The sequence below is a fragment of the Anoplopoma fimbria genome, chromosome 2, assembly GCF_027596085.1.
Source record: "Anoplopoma fimbria isolate UVic2021 breed Golden Eagle Sablefish chromosome 2, Afim_UVic_2022, whole genome shotgun sequence".
NCBI classification, from domain to species: domain Eukaryota; kingdom Metazoa; phylum Chordata; class Actinopteri; order Perciformes; family Anoplopomatidae; genus Anoplopoma; species Anoplopoma fimbria.
In genome coordinates this window covers 32,451,320-32,472,331 of record NC_072450.1, presented here as the reverse complement: position 1 = coordinate 32,472,331, position 21,012 = coordinate 32,451,320, and the positions used below count along the sequence as shown (strand labels likewise).

At 40.0% G+C, this 21,012-nt stretch overlaps 1 protein-coding gene across 1 annotated transcript in view; it reads right to left on the bottom strand.

Annotated features, from left to right (window-relative positions):
• lrrk1 (leucine-rich repeat kinase 1) overlaps positions 1–20,793 on the bottom strand; it is a 67,848-nt gene extending 47,055 nt beyond the window's left edge. Inside the window, exons 1-5 of the mRNA XM_054618135.1 lie at positions 20,643–20,793; positions 15,737–15,884; positions 5,444–5,634; positions 766–937; positions 119–298 (exon numbers count right to left, since the gene is read on the bottom strand). Coding sequence (XP_054474110.1) covers positions 119–298; positions 766–937; positions 5,444–5,634; positions 15,737–15,806 — 613 coding nt within the window. The 5' untranslated portion in view covers positions 15,807–15,884; positions 20,643–20,793. The remainder of the gene's footprint in view (positions 1–118; positions 299–765; positions 938–5,443; positions 5,635–15,736; positions 15,885–20,642) is intronic.
• Between the last annotated feature and the right edge of the window lie 219 nt (positions 20,794–21,012).

Below are 21,012 nucleotides of genomic sequence, written 5' to 3'. Positions count from 1 at the left end.
TGTGGTTGAAGCACAGATGATGTCTGGTGTGTGTGTGTGTGTGTGTGTGTGTGTGTGTGTGTGTGTGTGTGTGTGTGTGTGTGTGTGTGTGTGTGTGTGTGTGTGTGTGTCTCCCTACCTGCTCGTGCAGCAGCGTACAGTGGCAGCCCAGTGATGACAGCAAACTCATCGCTGTGGATGGCACAGTCCTTGGCATCAGCGTCGTAGCCGTGGACCAGCAGCCGGACCACGTCCAGGTGTCCCTCCTGGCAAGAGGTGGCCAGCATCCAGTTCAGCAAGTCTCTCCTCAGACATGGACCTGAGAAGGAGCCGGAGACCCGATACCAGTGAGGGGAGGTCACTCCGAGGACAAACAGTACTTCGTAATCAACCACACACGGTTTTCTGTCAGACAGAATGCAGTATTTCATCAATGATAGTTTTTAAATCTCCAAGTCCAAACCGAGATCACCCTGATAACATCACTCAAGACCTGGTCGAGGTTATTTTCTCAGACTTGAAAGCTTGTCCAGAGCTACAGGAGGCAATATACAACAGAGTAGTACTATCCAACTGATTGTGATATTAAAATGGTAGAGCCTCCCTACTAAATTTATCGTAATGTGTTAAAGCAGAAAAAGTAACACTTTAAATATGTCATCTAATAAACAGCAGGACATCAACTAGCCTTTCATTTGGAAATGAATGAATGCACGTTATTAATGAAACAAAAGGCTCGGCATGATCCATAGACTGTGAATGTTGAGCTCTTTCTTTCAATCCTACCAGGTATAGAGTCCAGCAGCTCTTTGACCAGGCTGGCGTGGCCGTAGTATGCTGCCAGGATGGCCGGGTTGCTGTCGGATGGCTCCTGGGGAACAGTGATACGGGCTTCTTTCAGGAGGTAACACACACTCTGCAGATCCCCATGCTGACTGGCCTCACACAGGAGACGCACCTGTGACAGCAAACACACACACAAAACACAAACACACACACTATGAGACTAACATTCATATAAAAGAGAATCTATATATTGTATATATAGATATATATATACACACAGTACCAGTCAAAAGTTTGGACACACCTTCTCATTCAACTACTTTGAAGAATCTAAAATATTAAACATATTCTGGTTTGTTGAGCATTTTTTGGTTTACCACATAATTCCATATGTGTTCCTTCATAGTTTGGATGTCTTCAATATTAATCTACAATGTAGAAAAAAATAAAGAAAAACCATTGAATGAGAAGGCGTGTCCAAACGTTTGACTGGTACTGTACATCCATATCTATATATATCTATATAGATATATATAGATCATTCAGTGTGTGAATGGGTAAATGATGACATGTAGTGTTAAAGAGCTTTGAGTGGTAAGAAGAATATAAATGCGCTTTAGAATTACAAGTCCATTTACTATTTACCATTTATACATATATTTTAGTGAAGTGCAGGTCTATGTATGTCTAAACAAGCTTAAGAAACAAGTTTAGAGTTGAGACAGTTGACAGGAGTGTCCTGCTTTCCTTTGGAGCATTTTCAGCCTCAAAGAGAGCTTCAGGCTTGAATAGCAGAAGTTTCCAACAGAACGAAGACTTGTTTTGTCTCGTTGACTGATCAATGTGAACTGTTTTTTCAGGGTCAAAGCTTCTTTCTTTAACATTGCTAGTCGGGTCCATGATGACTAGCATTCATAAAATACAGATATGACAAATGATTAAACAATTATCAATTACACATCACCCATAGACTAACAACAGAAGTGCAGCAGAACTTATGTAGAAGCTGTATTTGCTAAACTGAGTAATGGCTAAGTAAAAAGTGGTCACTGCAGCTTTAACACTGGACAGTTAACAACTCTGTTTTATTTTAAGACAGCCGGTCGGTAGCTTTATTTAGCCCACTTTGTGAACGAAGACAATCTTCCCCAACCTCCACTAAACTTTCCCCATGTTGAACCATGCTCTCCATGTCAAAGGGTTAGAGCCACTAATGATTCAGAAAATCAGTAAAGAAGCCCCCCCCCAGAGTCTAACGTAATGCTGTCTGTTGTCTCACTGCACTCTTTTTAAGATCCTTTTTTCTACCCAGGACACAGGATTGGCAGGCTGTACACTTTGTGTTCGCCGCTAAGACATTTTCAGCTCCTGCGCTAAATGTTAGCGAAGTCAGCTAAACTACTTTTGAACCAGTTTATTACACATAACTTAATTTCTGAACTTATTTGTTTGGTTTTCTTTGTATGTATGGATTACTTGGGTTGTTACCGACATCTGGTGAAAATGTCATGTCAATAGCACCTTTAGAAATATATTTACTGGGAAAAAATGGTGACGAGTTAAACTGCCTCCAGTGTGATTAACTCTAAGTCAATAGAGAGACTTGGTGACTTGGTGTAATTGGATTTTTTTCTAAGTGAACTATGACCAGAAAGCACACGCTTCTTCTCTTACAGGTAAACTGAGTGGAACCATAGCAATGCTTTTGAGCTAAATGCTAACATCAGCATGCTTAGGTTTAGCAGGTGTAATGTTTACCAGGAGTGAATTTGGCCAGGGCTGAAGGCCCAAATGTTTCAAGTGTAGCACCGAAATTAATTTCAAATGCTGTGAAGCTCGACAAAAAATGTAATGTGTGTGAATGTGAGATAGCCTTCATAATGTAACGGACTGTCAAAGTTAACCAGGGCCCTGTTTCAGAAAGCACGTTAACTAACCCTGAACTCTCCGAAACCCTAACCCTGACCTTTGACTTGACTAACCCTGAACTCTGAGTTGCCATTGTAACCATGGAAACTTACCAAGAGCTAAAAGATACATCTATTTCTGGAACTGAAAACTTTCCTAATCTCAAGGTTAACTAACTCAGTTTTTACTAAACCTGAGTAGAAACACATTCAAATGCTGACCTGTTGAAACTGAAAGCATTTTTGGTATTTCAACTTGACAAATCACTTTAATGATTCATGCTCAGCAAAATTGCCATCAGTTAATCGATTAGTCAGACCCTTAATGGAAATGCCAGTAACAGATTTTTTGACAAATGGCACATGTTTTCTCATGTAGGCACTAATATCAATAGATATATGCAGAAATGGAACCGGCCCAATTTGCAGCTGAGAGGGCCAAAGTAGACCAGATCTCTGGGAAGGATGCATTCCCAAATAAAAACAAGAGGAGCAGCACTCCCACTCACTCCTCATAACCCAAATATAAACACAGAGCAAAGCTCCACCACAGGGAACATCTCTGAATAATGTACCTAGGACACATGATAGGAGCAAAGAATAAGAAAAACACTGAAGGGGGGCTGACACCTGCTGGTCGGCTGTTGTCTGAGCAATTCTCATTGGTCGTCCGCTGGTGACGTTGCGGGTCGAGTCGGGCTCAGATGGATTGATTAAAACATATCGTTGTGGGTTGGGCGATGTTGATCGGCTCGCGTAACGGGCCTGGTTGGATTGAGTTATAAAAGACCCTGAACCAACGCATCAGTTCTTGCACATATCAGAATTGGCATATTTCAATATGTTTGATCTAATAAGTTGTCTAAACGTGGCACAGTAAACAAACGGAAGTCTACCTTGAACTACAGACTGACACACATGAAGATTATAAGATCACAGTGTTATTTTGACACATACTGTAGACCCATTTGGTCCACAGGAAGTCTTCCAAAATGTAATAATTTACTTGACTTCATTTAATGAGCTCAAGTAGCTAATCTTAATGGACAATAAGGGACTTTGTTTTCATATCTAATTTTAGAGTTTAGTTCCTGGAACAATTTGTTGTTGTGTGTTCTCCGACACATTGGCATATTTTGGCTCCGGTGAAAGACTGGTTAATTTGTTCAGATATCCTATTATCTTTTCCAGAAAAAAAACAACAACTCAAAAAGATGTAGTTTATCAAATTAGAGATTTACTCCACAAAAAAAAACAAAAAACAATCCAAAACATCCTGTTTATTTATGGCAATATTAAGATGTAGTTCAGGCTCATAACCTCAATCAGGATGGCCTTTTAGTGTAAAAGGAACCTGTGCTAATAGTGGGGTCCTTGATATGGGAAATAGCACCTGATTGAATATGTGTGGAAAACAAGAAAGACACGGATTTCAGAATGCAAAGGTTCCCTTATAGAACATGATCTAGCTTCCTTCATAGAAGGACCACACTACAAGGAATACAAAAATTGAATTGGCTGTAAATGAAATGGGAGGCAGTTTGGCCACTTTATTTTTTTATGGACTTGTCTGTTTGATTACAATAAGTTTGCACATTTCACAAGGGTTAGGGAAGCCACACAAAGTACATTTTGATGTTCCCTTTTCACCTAAGACAATCCGACTGATCAACATCTAGAAAAACAAAGTAAATATCTCCTGTTCTCACTCTCTAGGAAAACATGCAGCCTTTACTTGAAGCACATCAGCGATGGTGTGATGTTATAAGGTTGTTCCTCCACAACTTATTTTGGACTTATATGGTGCATCTCTAGGCTCTACCTGTCAGCAAAATTCATATTAGTGTACTTTCTATACTTTTATACTTCCACCCCTACCCTACATCCTAAAAGCCTATAAATGTGAACCATGATTGTTGTGGGGTGCACCTAGGATCCTCATGAAGAACCCTGGGTGGGTTCTAGATGAAACCCTTGGAAGGTTCTGGATGGAACTTCCAGAGAGGGTTATGGGAACTATTCCACCATAGAAGGGTTTACTGTATAACCTCTCACAAACGGTTCTAGGTATGAACTTGTATTTCGGGGTTTTAGGTAGAACCCTCTGAAAGGGTTCCAGGTTTAACCTTTATAAATACTTCTACCACGAACCAAAACGGTTTGGGGACAAGAAGACACCATATTTTCTGAAGAACTTTGTCTGTGTGACATGGGGACAAGCCCAAGAACCCTATATGGTTCTAGTTAGCACCTTTATTTCGAACTAAGAAAATGCAAAGATTATAGGCAGGTCTGTTTTTCGGCTTCCTATATCTGGAGACCCCTTTGATTTATATTGCTCCCCTTACAGGGATCCAGATCCCCAGTTTGAGAACTACTGCTTTAGATCCCCACTGCCACCAAGTATTAAATGATTTCATAAGATAAAGACAGCAGACTAAAATTTGGTTTCAGTCTTGCTGTGAAAGGTCATGTAATCGATGCATTGATTACGGTTTTTTTTTGCCCTACCAACTTCTGAATGCTGACTGTCTTCACATTTGAACATTTAATTACCTCATACGCATACTGTAAATACAGTAATGGGGGAGAGATTTCCCATTTCCGGTCTAACAGAGGGATACTCAAACACACTGACTGACTGTGTACAGTATCTAATCAAAGTAAAAACATTGTTGCCGGCATCATATATCGCCGTTACCCCAGTTTCCACTCCACATAACCCATAATTTGAGAGGGATGGTCATGTATTTGTTTTTGAGTGTGCTCACCCCGTTGATCTGGGGCATCCCTGCGCTGCACTCCAAGCAGCAGGCTTGTTTGATCAGCTCCCCGGCAGCCTCCCCCTCCCCGCCCTCATATGCTGCTCGGATGTTCTCCAGAGTGGGAGAAGGAACCAGTGCAGAGCCGGCTCCCGGAACCTCCACCAGCGACGCCTTGGCTCCCATTTCCTCCCCAGGGCCTGGTGGAGCAGAGGACAGACACATCAGACGGACATCAGGGGCCAAATGGCAGTTAAAGAGTATTTGTGAGGAGGAGAGGGAACGTATGGAGGTTTGTAGCGGTAAGCCAACCATGCAGGTAGAACACATGGTATTACTGCAGTCCTGTTAGCAGCATGCGGCCCAGAACTAGGTCACCTTATTAAGGAATGCTCACATGGCAAGAAGAGTACAGCTGAATGAATTAGTGCACACGTTGGAATACTGACAGTGGCAGGTGAAATAAGCACTTGACACTTAACTCACATTACGCTATTGTTAATCAAAGGCTAATTCTAATACTCTTAGGGCTTAATATATCAAGTATTTATCTCCAATTTTCTAGAGCCGATTATGTAATATGATTGAAGCACTGACGCTTTATGTGTAAAATGTATTTAGTACATATAAGAGTCCAATAGGCAAATGAGACATTGTTACAATTTGTGCAATATGAGTTAACGGGATGTGAATTAAACTATAAACATAGAGTTAGGTGTTCTGCTAATACAAAACACACAATTGACCTAAAAGGCAGCTGGTTGTGACAAATAAATTAAAAAGCAGATCAAATAAAACGTAGATTTTATGTAGATTTTTTTAAATGATAACATCAGAAGCAGCATCAAACCAGTTCCTACTATAATAATCAAAATAAATGTAATAAACGTGACTATCTTCCTTTTAGTTGCGGTAGCCATCGTAAAATATGGACCGCAGGAAGGAGGGGCTGATATCTTTCATCAAAGCCCAGAACTAGCTCATTTCAATTTAAATATATATATATATATATATATATATATATATATATATATATATATATATATATATATATATATATATATATATATAAATATATATATATATATATATATTTAAATATATATATATATATATTTAATATATATATATAAATATAAATAAGACCCCTTTAAATATATATATTTAAAAATAAATATATATATTTAAATGTATATATATATATATATATATATATATATCAATGTCTATATGACGTATTTTTATTTACGGAGGCCTCACAATTAAGGAATGATAGGGTCTATCCCTGATTATAATTAACATTTCTTGAAAAAACACTAGCATGAACGTGTAAATGTGGTACGATACCTCATGTGTAGGTTATCAAATATAATTATTTCTTGGGGGGTTAATGCAAGTTAGGAGAGTTTGTTATGTTTCCTTTGTGTTAATGGGAATTGTTCGACAGAACAGCATGAAAAAGCCAAATAATGAGAATCTTTGTGTACAAGAGCAGAATATGCAGAATACACTGTGTAGTTAACAGCCTGAAATGATATTTTTGATGATATATCTGTTTAATAATAAATGTGTTGTTATGCAATGATGATCTTTATGAAAAATAAAAAAAAATGACATATGTAAGACATATTACTCTCAAAATAGCAGGAGTAACCTTTTTTTGTACATTTGATGAGGAGAATCTCTGTGTACAAGATGGAAGCAGAATACACTAAAAGTGATAGTTGTGCATTTTGCATCTTTATTAAATGCCCAGCACCATATTGGGGTGTGTGTGACATCATTATGTGCACCTCTACATAAACATTACTCATCTGACCTATTAGATAACCAAAAATTCTGTACCCTACAGCTCAACATAACTGTAAGACGACACGGTTTCAATTTTGAGGCATGTCATATTGATTGTTACAATAGAAAATACAAGCAGAGACACTTCAGCCTCATGTCACTGTCTGCTTCACTCTGGTTCAGAATGTAGGTTAAAGAAACAGCTTTGACCACCACAGAGGGTTTTTTCCAACTTAATCAATTACATACAGATCAGTGTGGCATCAACACTAATATCATCTATGAGCACTTATGCACATCAGCCTGTGTAGTCTGTGACATTCGTGTCAGGATTCCACATCTTTGCAAAGTTATCACAATCATTTTAGATTTCTCTCAGCACTCAAGAAAAAAAAAAAAAAAAAGGGGTGGATGTCTTTGTACAGAATAAGCCTGTTCATTTAGGACTCCATGGTTCTCATAGTCAGGCCTGTCTTTGCACAATCACACCGTATTGATACATTCATTGGTAAATAAGATGAAACCCTTGCTCATTACCCAAAACACACAACACGTAATACATGCTGGTGAATGTCCTCACTGTCGGTTGAACTGGAACACCCGTCAACACTTCCGTTTCCTCTTTCAGCTGTGTTTCAGCTACATGTGTGCCTGCTTCCTATGAATAATTAAGACGGAGTCTGACTGGCCTGCTGAGGCTATATGAGAAATCCTGAGGGAGTGAAACCATTAGACACACGAGCACCTCCCATCCACCATCAATAATACCCCCTATCACGCCATCGCACGGTCCGTCTGGGAAAGCTCAAAGAAGAGGAAAGGGAGGAGGCTGCCAACATCTCCCCCATTACTGAATTTCCCCTTTCATCTGTACGGTTTCAGTTTGGAGATCAAAAGGGAACACACACTCCTAAGTTCAGCTACATGAACAAACAACATCAGTGTGATCAGCTGTGGATGTGACTAAAGAGGAGAAGGAGGAGGAGACTTGAGGATCATCAGTTCCCATGGCAGAAATGAAACTCAGGATCATGTTGCAGACTGCACAAAGAGAAAAAAAACTAGAGATATCTGCTGACACAAAGTATCTGATACCACTGCTCTTTTTTCCCACAAACTTAAAATCTGTAAACAACACAGACTCAGTAGATCAGTGCATTTGTATACCGGCCCGATAGATTACAGTATCTGTATCGAGATGTCTTGCCTGGAACAGAAAAACACATGTTAATAGAGGTGTAAATTAGGGCTCCAACTTCCAATACTTTCAGTATAAATGAATGAACACATAAATAGGGAAAAAGGTCTATTACAATTTCCCAGAACCAAAGGTGATATTCAAATTTCTTGTTTTAGTCGACCAACTGTCCAAAATGCAAAGTTATTCAGTGTACTATAATGTAAGAACTGAGAAGTCATTTGAGAAGTTGGAACCATAAACGCTTGGCTTTTTTGGTTGAAAAATGACTTAATGTATTTATAATCAAAAGTAGTTGTCGATGCATTTTCTACCAGTCCACTAATGGTTAGGCCTGTCACATTAAAATAAAAATAAATTATATTAATTTTCATTTTTAGACCATTTTAATGCCGCTGATAATAACATCATGTAAATGCATAATGCGAGGGGACACATTATTTAAAAAGAATAATTAAAAAAATAACACCACACAACCAAATCTATGCACTTACCTGATATTACCTTATCGTATCATTTAACAGCTCATTAAAGTCACGCAGAACCAATCCAGATCCAGATCGATACATTCTGCCTGATTGGAACTTCACATATGCAAGTACTACTATATAGGGTAGTAGGTTATAATGTTTGGATATTGACGATAATTATAATATAATTATTAAGATTGCTGTTGTCTCTTCCCTTGTACAAAGCAGACTTCCAGATACTGGGACTTATACCAGTTAGTTAAGTGTGTATTAAAAAGGCAAGGCAGATCTTCTTTTGGTCAGATAATACACATTTATTACATTTATTTATTATTACATTTTACATCTGCAGGTAAAGAATTAGTCCGGTTTTGCTTGATTTGAGTGCGGTTGATGAATTTCATCTGATAACTGATCACGTGATTTGGCTTCCCTTACAGAGGCTATGCATTTATATGTCAGTTATCTAAAGGCAAGCCAATGGGATGGGTCCCCTGGCGCATCTAGCAAGAGACCATTATCCGTTTCTTTCTTTAAAAAGAGTTGAAAGTTCAGATGAAAACAGAGGAAATGACCCCGCTTATATTCCGAGCTTTTTGTCTGATGCTATTTTAACATCAGGGATTGAAGAAGTGGTCAAAGTTAGTGTCACTTCTTAGATTTCAATGGCTAAAAACTTTCACCTATTAAAACACATGTTGAAAACAAGCTCGATCTTAAAGAGTGACGTAAAAATGTGGTTCAAAACTTTATAAAAAATGACTGAATACCTGTTGAAGAGCTAGTTGTCGTTAGCATCTGGTAGGCAGCATCGTCCTGCTCGGCTAAATAACGGAGCTAATGCAAAAGCTATCTTTCAAAAAAATATTTGTTACAGCCCAATCTCACAAATCACAAATTTGCCACAGAGACAAACGCGCATGTTAACACAACAGGCAATACCGAGGTCAGCAGAAATAATAACTGAGGTGGTGTCCAAATGTACTAAAAGTCAATGACGCATCATGATTGAAGTCCATTTATCGCACAGAAGAATTGATACCGTTAATTGATTGAGGTAATGTCTGTATTACAATGTACGGAAAGTCGATAACTTGAAAGTGAATAAGGTCACGTCTTTATATTTTACGCTAACGTCATTATTGTGAAAGGCCTACTTGGATATCTTCTATATGTACCCCGTCAAAAAGATGAAGACCATCACTGGTGCCATGTCTGTTATTCACTTTACATCAAATCAATGATGGCAGAATTCATTTGAATGTTATGCGGGACGTTAAAGGCATTCAAATAGGATTCTGTTTAGTATAACGGCACTGGCTGGGGACCATTGATGCATGAAGGGCCCCCCCCCCCCCCTCTCACTCTCACCCTGTGTTTCCTGTCTCTTTTTACAGTCATCTATTAATAAAAGCAAAAATGACAAAAGATTTGAAGAAAAAGCAGCAATGAATACGCCCAAGTCCCTGATCAGACAGAGTGCCTTTTGGCAGCCATTTTGCAATCGTTCTCAAGAAGGGTGAAGGGTTTTTATCGTCTTTTCTGGACACCCAGAACTGTTTTACTTCACCAACTGTAGTTACCGTGATCCAAAACAGAAAACAGAAGGCCTGGAGGCAAATTAGTGCAGTATTTGAGATTTCGGGTAAGTTGTTTTCATGTATTTAAACTGTGCCATCAACAATAGCGTACAGTTCTTGGTTTGGGTTAAACTAACAGTAGCACTCGTTCAATGGTTGCTTAGTAACCTTTTTTTTTTTTTTTTTTTCAAAAAGGCAGTCCAATAGAATTTTGTTGAGTGGTTTCAGTATACATACCCAGACCCCCACAATTCTCCATATGCTGATGGAGAAGCATTTCTCTTTGAAAAAAGTGTTTTAGCGTGAAGCTTTCAGGGGAATTTCCACATCTCCATACCAAAACATTAACCAACTGTTTCACTTTCCCTCTGTCAGGGCTGGACCACAAGAAGGAACCAGCTTCACTTCCACTGAGGACAGTCGTCAGTACTCGGATAAATTCAGATAAAAACACACACTGGCGACAACATCATTTACAGTACAAGCCCAACTATCAATCAGACTCAACCTTACCCACAACTAAACAGACAATGATTACATTTAAATGAAACCTTTGTCAACTGGTCAACTGAAATCAATTGAGTTTTCCACCCCATCAATGGACTGGACAGGAGACTCTGCTGGTCAATTGCAGTCAGTGCTCATTGGAATGACTCAAATAACGAAGTGGTGCCATTCTACTGATGATGAAGCATATCCCAATACTCTGATATCAAGACTTTTCCTCCCCCCCCAATAACAAAATGGATCTGTATCTGTAAGGTAGTAAGGTATTACTTGTTTGATAAAGATAAAAGTCTTTCCCAGACAACTAAATGCTCGTGGTCACTTAGAACAGCTGTCAGTTCTTCAGTGATCCTAAAGGCCAACCGAAGATCCCACCACAAGCTTCCTCTTTTCAGTGAAACATTGCAGTTAAGAGGGGATCACGGAGACGAATGTGTGTAGTTCTGTAAAAGGATGGTGTAAGTTGTATATTAAGAAACATTTTTATTTTTTTTCAAGATTTGAAATTATTCTGAAGATTTTTATGAAATCAAACCATCTTTATATAATTTCCCCTTTTAATGGTTATTTTTTTCCAGGAATAGTATTTCAAATGTATTTATCCCTGAGTCAATCCATCTGTAATAAGCTCTGTGTATAGTAGTTCACATTGGAAGTGGTGGAGTCTATTCATTGTCAATGAAATTGAACATAAAAGGGGTAAACTTAATGAACACAGTAGCTACTTTGACTGTGATGTAAACTGTGCTCCATCAGAGTAAAAGCTCACAGGTATACTGCTGTGTCAGCTGCTAATGGAGCTATCTTCTTTGCCTGTAGTTTTTCAAACATTTCAGACAATCGTTGTCCATCAATGCTCTGAAGGTTGTATAGAGAACCTTTAAGGACATTTATGCTTGTGTTGAACGCTTTTCTTCTTCTTCTTCTTCTTCTTCTTCTTCTTCCTTTTCAGTCAATCTTTTCAACTTCCCCTTTGACGGTGCAACGCCGGGTTCACACTGGACGCAGAAGTGCTGCAAAGCTGCAAAACTGTTTCAATTGTTGCGTGAGCAGTCGCTGCATTTCTCCAACAAGCGATTCAGCTCCTCTACTGTTTTCTGTAGAGTTAATCTCCATCTCTCTGTCTGCTTGCGTGTGTGTGTGTGTGTGTGTGTGTGTGTGTGTGTGTGTGTGTGTGTGTGTGTGTGTGTGTGTGTGTGTGTGTGTGTGTGTGTGTGTGTGTGTGTGTGTGTCCGCTCATAGCCTTTCGCTATCTGTTTAGACATCACTGACACAAATATGTGTAATAACTATGTCATTGAAAAACCACGATCACAAACAGACGTAATTCAAGGCTATTCATGATAAATATAGTGGATGGATTATGATAGTTTGATCATGTGGTAGGGGAAAAGGGAAAGAGGGAAGAAAGTGTGTCTGGGATGCATATTTTCATTTATATAATGTATAACATATCACCTTTATTGTTTCTAGTAGATTATCAGTGTGCGGCGTGTGGAGCTTCCCCCGGAGCGGGGCACTAAAATGTTGCTTTCTACTTGTTTCCAGCAGTGCATTTGAGTTTTAACATTGTTAAAAAGGCAATTCATTTCACATTTCAACATGTCAGCATTCTCACCCCTTTTCTACAGGGAAATGCACTTTCTAGTTTTTGAGAGTGCTAAAAAAAAAAGCATCTGGAGCCACATTTAGACCACATCCTACTAAAAATCCACCCATTTAAACCCAGTGTTAAGACACCCATGCGTACTTGAGTGAAATGTATTCCGAGAGTGACATCAGAATCAGGTTAACGTATCCTCATCGACAAAACACTGCTGCACTAAATCAGCTCCGCAGTAAAGAAGTCGTCCGATTCATCGCAAAGATCTGACCCGATGACAGTAAACCGATAGCAGAGTAGCTTTAGAGGCTCGCTCGGTCCTACATGTGCAGCATATAAACAAGGCTCCAGCCCGCTCCTACTAACCTGCTCATAGCGAAGCAGCCAATCCTCCTCTTCCTCCTGCCTCTGTCACATTTAAAGCGCAGTGCTTTCTTTCCACGGCTTCCCTTCAGCTGCTGTTTGGCTCTATCTATCCAGTTGTGTTCCCCTGGATGATGTGCCTCCTCTCTAACCTTGTGACAGGCTGACGGAGAGAGTGGGAGGATGGAGGAGGCAGGGAGGGAGAGGTTTGGAACAGGGGGGGGAGGGGGTAGCAGGGAGAGGGAGCGGGGAATGATGCTCCTTTGTTTAAGAATCACACCGGCCTCTGAGCTTCCCGTATTGCTCTGCTCTGATCCACTGGAATATTTCATCTTAATAAGCAGCTCCAAATACCATCAGCTCCTACCGAAGACGTAGATCTCCATAAACAACTCCCCAATATATAAGGTTCTTTTTGGGTGTTTTTAGGAAATGTTTCTCCAACAGAAGTAAATTGTGCATTGGTCTTGGACTAGTGAGTATTTGGGTGTGTTTTAACAGTTTGTAGACAACAATGGAACACAGAGTAACAAGATATGACCGGCTTTGATGCAATACAATACGAGTGAGTAGATTCATTGTTGGTTTTTCCGTCCAACTTTTAACAAGAAGAAAACATAGACGGCTTGCTGTATCGTTCATAACGGGGTTTTTATTAACACGCCGCACCTTGTTGATCAGCAGGACAGTCGCAAAGCTAAACTGGCAACCCAATACCATTGGAACTTTTCCGAAGTAGTGACCTGGATTTTCATGAGCAGTGGCTGATCGCTCCACATTTTTCCACAATTAAATAGATAATCCATTTACATATGATAGAAAACAGAGAAAAGAGCAAATCCTCACGTACCGCCATGTCTTTAAAACCGGCAGCCGACAAATCAATTGACCTTGTAACGTGGTTTTTGGGGACTCTGATCAAATCGACTATCTAAGTATTGACCATCGAGTTGGTTCACGTCTACGCTCAACATTTCTGTCACACCTCTTCCACGGCTCAGGTGAGAAATAAAGACTTAACATTGCAGATGCAGAACTAAATATTTTGACTTTGATATGAAGCATAATGCCTATTCCTCATACTAGGGACCATATATGTGTTTTCTTTCTTTTAGGTCTGATTCAGTTTGTTCAGTGTTCAAAGAGACCGCTGACCAATAATACACTTGAGGTAAAAATGCAAATATTAGTATTTGAATAACACAAACTTGAACACAAACTTTTGTTTAAATGCCTTTAAGCATATCTATAATTCAATGCTGCAAAAGAGAAACTTTTTAACGATACAATTAGCGGGACAGGGGGGGAAGTGTTTGGACTGAAGGTTTTGACGTGATACAAAAACTGCTTTCTGATCATGAAGTCCAGTGTTTTCTTCTCAGGTTAATCAGCGAAGTGAATGAACTACACTGCAGACAGGATTCTCTACTAACAGTGACGAACAGAGTGACAGCTGACCGTAGGTCTGCGTTGTATAGACTAAGTCTGCTGTATGAAACGTCTGTATCTTCACCACACTGCCTTTTTGTTCCCTTAACCTAACTGAGTAAGTTTCATGTGAAGACGGAAGTTTATTTTGAAAAGACCACATGAATGTACCGAGTGGAAAGAGTACGTTTTTCCTAAGATATCATACAAATAGTGGTACGAACGTTATTCACAGGTGTTTTTTATCTGTAGATTAATGACCTCATGTGATTTATGATTTCTGGCAGAAAGAGACAAGCTCTTAAGTAGGTCGGCCTAATAAAAGACAGTGTGAATTAGTCATGAGTGAATTAGGTTTTCGCCAGCCAATACAGCGAGGGTTACTTATAACACTATAATAATGTGAAAGTGAGTTTACGGCGAGAAACTTGAAGAAACGCATTTGTTTGGTGGAGATGTTTTCACATTATGTCATTCTATAACTAGGACGGCCAGCATTTACTTTGGGGCAGTTTAAATTTTCCATTCCAGGACGGTTTGGGAGGGCGGGGAAAAGAGTTCAACTTCAATGAGCTACACATATGATTCAGTGGACTCGTTTATTGGATGCAATTTGTCAATAGCTGTGCTTTAGTCCCTACAGAACCCTGCCATTTTGCAATCACATAAGATAAGATAAGATAATCCTTTATTACAGGATTGCAGCAGCATAGATATAGTGCAAACAAGGTACATAGTAGAAAAAAACAAAGTGTTTACAAACCCAAACCAACCCAACAAAGCCCTTTCTTTAGGAATAAGCTTCTGCCTGAGAGAACTTGAAGTAGCATTCTACATACACTGATCCATCTCTGTCCTGAGAGCTCAAACTAACCTCCTGGTTCCTGTAGCCTGTGTGGAATAAACACAGCCTGGGCCACTAGTGACCAGTCACCAGGACTATTAACTATAACAACATGAACTAGAACTGGTGAAACTGGTCAAATATGTGTTAAAATAAGGCACAAGGTGGTCTGAAGCAGAAGAAACCAACCAGCACAACAAGAAATGCTCCCACCTGGACTTAGACAGGAAGTTAAATGACAAATATAACAGCCGATTTAAAAACGGCTTCCTTGTTGCTGGGAAAAAGAAGAACATACTCTCACACTACTGTAGTTTTAGTCTCTCTGTTATGAGACGAAAAGGTTCTCACTTTGCCCAGCACAGTCTCATTCATACAGCCAGACAGCTACAGATACGGCTTGCGGCTCTCAAACGTTCACACTTTCAGTTCTCCTTTTGATAAATTTAAACAGCGCTGCAATGGTGGACCCGCCTGATGCGGCCAGAAAACCAAAAACGCGTAGAGTGATAACTCACCGCTTTGCTGCTCCATGCTGCTGGGAGTGTTTCCAGAGTCCTGGGGATGGCCAACATACCAGTACGACATTCCTACTGGAGTTACTGGTTAGCCGCGATCATCAGAGCAGAGTTCCACCAGAGAGGAGGCCGGGATTCAGCTGTCTGTCTGCACAAAGACAAAGGAGCAATGATGAAGAACAGACACAAAACATATACTAGCTTTTAAATAGATACAATGCAGCTGTACAGCCCAAACAGAAACATATTCATTAAAAATGATTGACTATTGTTATTTGAATAGAAAAGTGTTTTGGATAATTGAGGATATCTGCTGGGTTTTTATTGGATTATTCTAAATGAATTCCTTTCTAAAAAAGGAGGTGAACAAAATAGAAATAATACTTTAAAAAAAATAATCCATCTATCCATCTTCCTCCGCTTATCCAGGGCCGGGTCGTGGGGGCAGCAAACTAATCCAGTCCAACAAAACACCTTTACAAACTGTAATTGGGCATACAGTAGCTTTGGACATGGGTTGTGCAATCCTCTAGATATGTTATAGTAGAAGTAGAAAATGTTGAATCAAAATATCGTGGACAGTTATAAAATACATGAGTCAGACTTTTGGAAAAAAAATCTGCAAAGCTTTTTTTTCTCGAACATAATATTGTTGTATCTACAGCAATAACTAGTCACTTTTTTTCTGGACCAATTTTTTTTACTGAACTCAGTTATCACGTTTTAGAGATATTCTATCTTCAAGCAATCTGGAGGGAAGTCACAAACGGTCAAATTTAACTCGTGGAGGTATTTTCTTCAGCGGTAACATTAGAAGTGTGGCAAAAACGTACAGAATTTTGGTGTATTAATGTATTCTTATACGGTACGATTCTCAGAAACACTGAATAAATGATGAGTTTACATGCAAAGATTTGTGGCAGACAGTGGATCAGATTGCACAAAAAGGAGTGCTATGATTTTTGGGTCTGTGTTTAAAGAAAATGCAGATTCCAATGTTCTGATTTCATAAAAAAGTAAGCTTTTTGCTTGGATTTGCAGATGCATATTGCCGTATGCTCTTTATACTATACAATTTTCCCCAAATTTGATTTAAAAAAAACATGATATATCGCATTGCTAACAGTATTGCGCTGTATGGAATCATACACCCTGTTTCATGATACATATCGTATCACAAGATTCTTGCCAACACACAGCCCTAATGTTTGAGCTGCACGGCAGAGCATCCGGCAGCAGAAATGAACTGCAGTGAATAAGCCGAGGCCCTGATAATTTACATGTTTTCTGGCAATTCAGTAAAAATAAAAAGTCGCTGTATTTTTCTATGTAAATTAAATAACTGACAAATTATAGGTACTGAGTATTTTCTCATTTCAGTGCAAAATGAACATAACAGTTTCAAATCTATTTCAATTATAGAGAAAAAGTGAATAAATAATTGAATGATTCAATGGATGCACACAAATACATATTTATGAGATGAGGACAATAGTTTTCCTTAACCTCATTGGGGAATTCTCATTAAAGAATTCTTATCACTTCAGAGTTTCTGAGAAAGTTGAGATAGTATGCGCTTGTTATTTTATGTTGTTAATTTAGACAACATAATTGTTTATCATGATATCCTCCATGTATTCTTTCATCACAATAAACTATCATACTGAGTTTTTGCAAAAGCTATGCAAGAGTATGCAACTCCATCATTTTCATCATACTACTGAATGGATTCAGAGGGACTGAACTAATAAAACCCTGCTCTGAATTGTGGAAAACAAAGTGGGAAAAAAAAAAAGAAGAGACTTTCTGTTATTTTCTTAAATCGCATGTCATGAAATCAGTTTGCATTAAAAAAAAAATAAAATCAGACTCAGAAATTAGCCCTGCATTTTATAGATCTGCCTCCTTTTGTTAAAAAAATGGGGAAAAACTTGAAGGACTGACTGGTTCCTGCTGATTTTGCACGTCAAGAACCAACGGAACCTCTGCAATAGAGGCTGTTGAGCTTACCACCCAATGGCAGCTACACAGGTGGAACAACACACAAAACTAACCTCACACTAACAAAGCTTATAACTTGTGCTTCCGCATGTGTTGAGTTCATGCTGCGTTGTCCATGTGGGTTATCATATTTATAAAACTACAAGGAAGCTGTATTTCTTAAACTACTACTAAATTTGCTACTATGCTATTTTCCGGGTACATATTTTTATCTCAAGTTACAGTTACAACATGTTTACATGCGTTAATGCCCATAATCCTCCTTGTTTTTATCATCCTGGGCTGTCCTGCAGCACCTCTTCTCACCCTCTCTCTGAATGCTCTGTTGTAGCGCTTGCTCCTCCCTCCAGAAAGCAAAGTCTGCTCTGATTGGTCAGCTAGCCCGCTCTGTTGTGATTGGTCAACGTTTCACATTTAAAAAAAACTCTTCATCCGGAGCTTCAGCTCTGTGACTCTCTTTTGTTGTTTGAGGGCCCAACTAGTCGGAATGAGTTTTACGTCACTTCCGTAACATTGTGACCTCATAATGTTACAGAAGTGAAGGAGAGAATTCAATGGAGCCATTTCAGGAGCTCAGGAGCTTCTGGGGGGGAGGGTAAGTCCTTTTTGGTGTGGACTTCAGGTTTAACACTCTACGGACCTTTTACATACGTGTACAAAAATATATATAACACCCTAAAGGAGAGGGAAAAAGTGGAAAAGCATAATAGGGCCACTTTAAAGTTCTTGTGCCAAGTTCTTGTAAACTTTTACAGAGGAGCAATAGAAAGCATTTTGACTGGAAACATTTCAAACTGGCATGGAGGGCTCTACAGTGTCAAACAGAACATCATTGGTACCCATCTACCCAGCATCAGTGATATTGGTGAGAAGAGGTGCCTGTGAAGAGCTAAGGGGATACTAAAAGACAAAACCCACCCAGACACAGTCCGTTCACTCTGCTGCCGTCTGGAAAGAGATGTGATGATTACAGTGTTGACCCATAGAAACAGACCACCATGAAGGCTCAAATTCACAGCTACCGGCAATTTACAGTCCTCAAACAACCTAAGCTGCATGTCTTTGGACTGTGGGAGGAAGCCAAAGAACCTGAGGGAACCCTCTGTGATACAGGGAGAACATGCAAACTTCACACAGAAGGGCCGGCCAGCCCAGGATCAAGGCCCCTATTTCTGTGATATGATAGGACTGTGCTAATCACTACACCACCTTGCCACCCAAATTATTCATATGAACTTAAAGTAAAATGAAAAAAATTGTTAAATTACATTTTTCATGTACCTCCCTACAATCATCAGTCAGGAATCCAAAGGCAAATAAAAAGCACCGTATACGTCTATTGCCAGGCACACTTTTTCCAGTGGAAAGTGCAAAGTCAAGCATGAACTTTCCAACTGCAGTGGTCTCAAATGCCCTTCCGACTTTGAAGCTGCAAATGCTGTTGTTGATTCTGTCCTAAGAAGAATGAAGTAACTAAGGTGGGAAGAGGAACTCAACGAGAAATTCCAAAATGCCAACATTGGCACTGTGATGGCAGACTTTGATGGGACCCCTGGGCAGGCAAGGTTAACGTACTGCTAAACATCTGCAATAGAAGACCACCAGCTATAGTGCGTGTGTGTATGTGTGGGTATAACTAACATTTATACCCACACATACATCGATGGCACAGGTTACGGGAGCAACTTTGGGTTAGGCGTCTTTCTCAAGGACACATCAACCTGGACTACCAGAGCCGGGGATCAAACCGCTGATGCTCTGATTGGAGGACGACCCCGCTCCACCACTTAGCCAGTAAACCCTATTGGAGAGGATGGGTCAATTCACATGTCTGGATACACTAGGTGCTCAGCTACAGACCACAGACTGTATATAAGAATAGGACGTACTGCCAGATCCTTTTATGCCAGACCTTCCAGCGTTATCCCCGGACTGATTTCCCGTTGCCGACCCTGCCTGCCTGTCTGGACTTACCTGCCTTGCCTGTGCCCCGGTCAAGTCATCATGACGTCATCCATTGGTTTGTGGACTGCAGTTTTAAAGCAATGAGTTCGGCCTTTTGCCGTTGCCATCTTGTTCTTTTGCAACCGGTGAATGTGAAGTGACCATATTTGGAATGCGGAGGAGTCCCACTGCGGTAGAGACCTGTCAATCACAAGGTAGCCCCGCCCTAAAGCATTCCCTGCTTTATGGTCTACTTGACTCTAAATGGACCATAATTAATGAAATATACATCATGAGAAGTAGAGTCATTTTCTCATCGACTTCTAAACAACCAGAGGAGTCGCCCCCTGATGGACATTAGAGAGAATGCAGCTTTAAGACCCTTTAAGCATTGGCTTTACGGTTGCTGCCTGCTTCAGATTCCAACTCAGCAAAGTATGCAAACTCTGCATATACATGCCTTAATAACAATGTGCATGTGATGTTGGGCAGACGGAAAGGAAAGAAAAATAACCCTAGATGCAGCTATGGGGGAAAAATATATATTTTTGGGCCCTATGCATCACTAGACGGGATCCAGAATTGTAATTCCATCACTAGAATAATTCATGTATAAATGTCATGTCAAAAAAAAACAAAAGTAATAATGTTCTATATACCATGTGCACAAGCAGGTGTGTGTTTGTGCATAGTGTGCCAGCATCAAGAAGAGGAAAGTCATCCAGTGTCTGTGGCGGAGCCTTCAAAACAAGTCGCGACTCCGCAGCTCTCACCCACTGTCGGCCGGGAACTACGACCCCTGAGCTGGGTTTAACCCACTCAGGTAGCTGAGATCGGCTTGTTTCTTCCCCCCCCTCTAATGACATCGCTGCGTGGACCGGATCTAATGAAACAAGGCGTGACAGTCCGTGTCTGGACCAGCACGCATGCAACTATCGCGACACAGCGGCGACTCACTCACCTCACTGCCCGGAGCTCCGGCGGGCATCGCGACAGGCGGTGTGAGCGACAGGCTGAGTCCGGGTCCTCCGGCAGCAGACGCGGACGAGCTGGGGACCGACGCTGGGTACCACGCTGGGGACCGACTTCCTGATTCCAACATGCAAAACTTTCCAAACAACACACGGGTACGCGCAGTGTCAAGTCAGACTTGGAAAAAAAAAACGGAGGCACTTCCGGTGAAGATTTTCAAAATAACACACCACAAACCTACTCGTCTGGATAACATTTCAAAATAAAAGCTACATTAAGACAAGAAAGTTTGCTACAGTTCAAAACAAGGGAACCAAAAATGTATTTATTGCAATGTTTTTGAAAGACTGAAATAAAAT